The sequence below is a fragment of the Bidens hawaiensis genome, unplaced genomic scaffold, assembly GCF_021521415.1.
Source record: "Bidens hawaiensis isolate Kalapana, Puna unplaced genomic scaffold, B.hawaiensis_p1.1 tig00001960_1, whole genome shotgun sequence".
Classification (NCBI taxonomy): Eukaryota; Viridiplantae; Streptophyta; class Magnoliopsida; order Asterales; family Asteraceae; genus Bidens; species Bidens hawaiensis.
The window spans coordinates 3,668,939-3,669,406 of record NW_027491108.1 but is presented as its reverse complement, the minus strand read 5'-3'; the positions used below and the strand labels follow the sequence as shown (position 1 = coordinate 3,669,406).

The window sequence follows — 468 nt, the reverse complement described above, 5'->3', positions numbered from 1 at the left end:
TTGATTAGCTATCTAACTAAAAATTTAATCAACACAAAATTGATACATTTCGTCTATGGTAGGCAGCTCTATTAGCAACTTATCAAGGTCTCTAAACGACATTCCTTTTTTCAACATAGGTGAACTCATACCATCACCACCAACACCACCACCACCACCACCAGCTCCACCAACATAAACATCGGCTCCGCCAACATTACTACCACCGCGTGATAACTTATTGTTTAAAGAGATGGCGGGGTCGGGTGAATCTTTTCCAGTTAGATGTTGAACTACGGACTTAAAGCTCATAGCATCGGTCTGAACATACTCGGTGTTGATTATCACCACCTTTACGGGGTTTCCACTTCTTGATTTAGACATTGATTCTATCGATTGATCGATTGAACCTGAGTTATGGAGAAATATTAAACGAACTGTAGATGAAAAATGGATGCAAAATATGATCAAAATAAGCTTTTATACAAA

General features: G+C 38.5%; 1 protein-coding gene across 1 annotated transcript; it reads right to left on the bottom strand.

The window, feature by feature from the left end:
• Positions 1 to 468, bottom strand: LOC143601160 (VQ motif-containing protein 1-like). The gene has a single exon (XM_077078643.1). It carries the CDS (start codon positions 361 to 363, stop codon positions 25 to 27), a length of 339 nt encoding a protein of 112 aa, XP_076934758.1. The 5' UTR covers positions 364 to 468; the 3' UTR covers positions 1 to 24.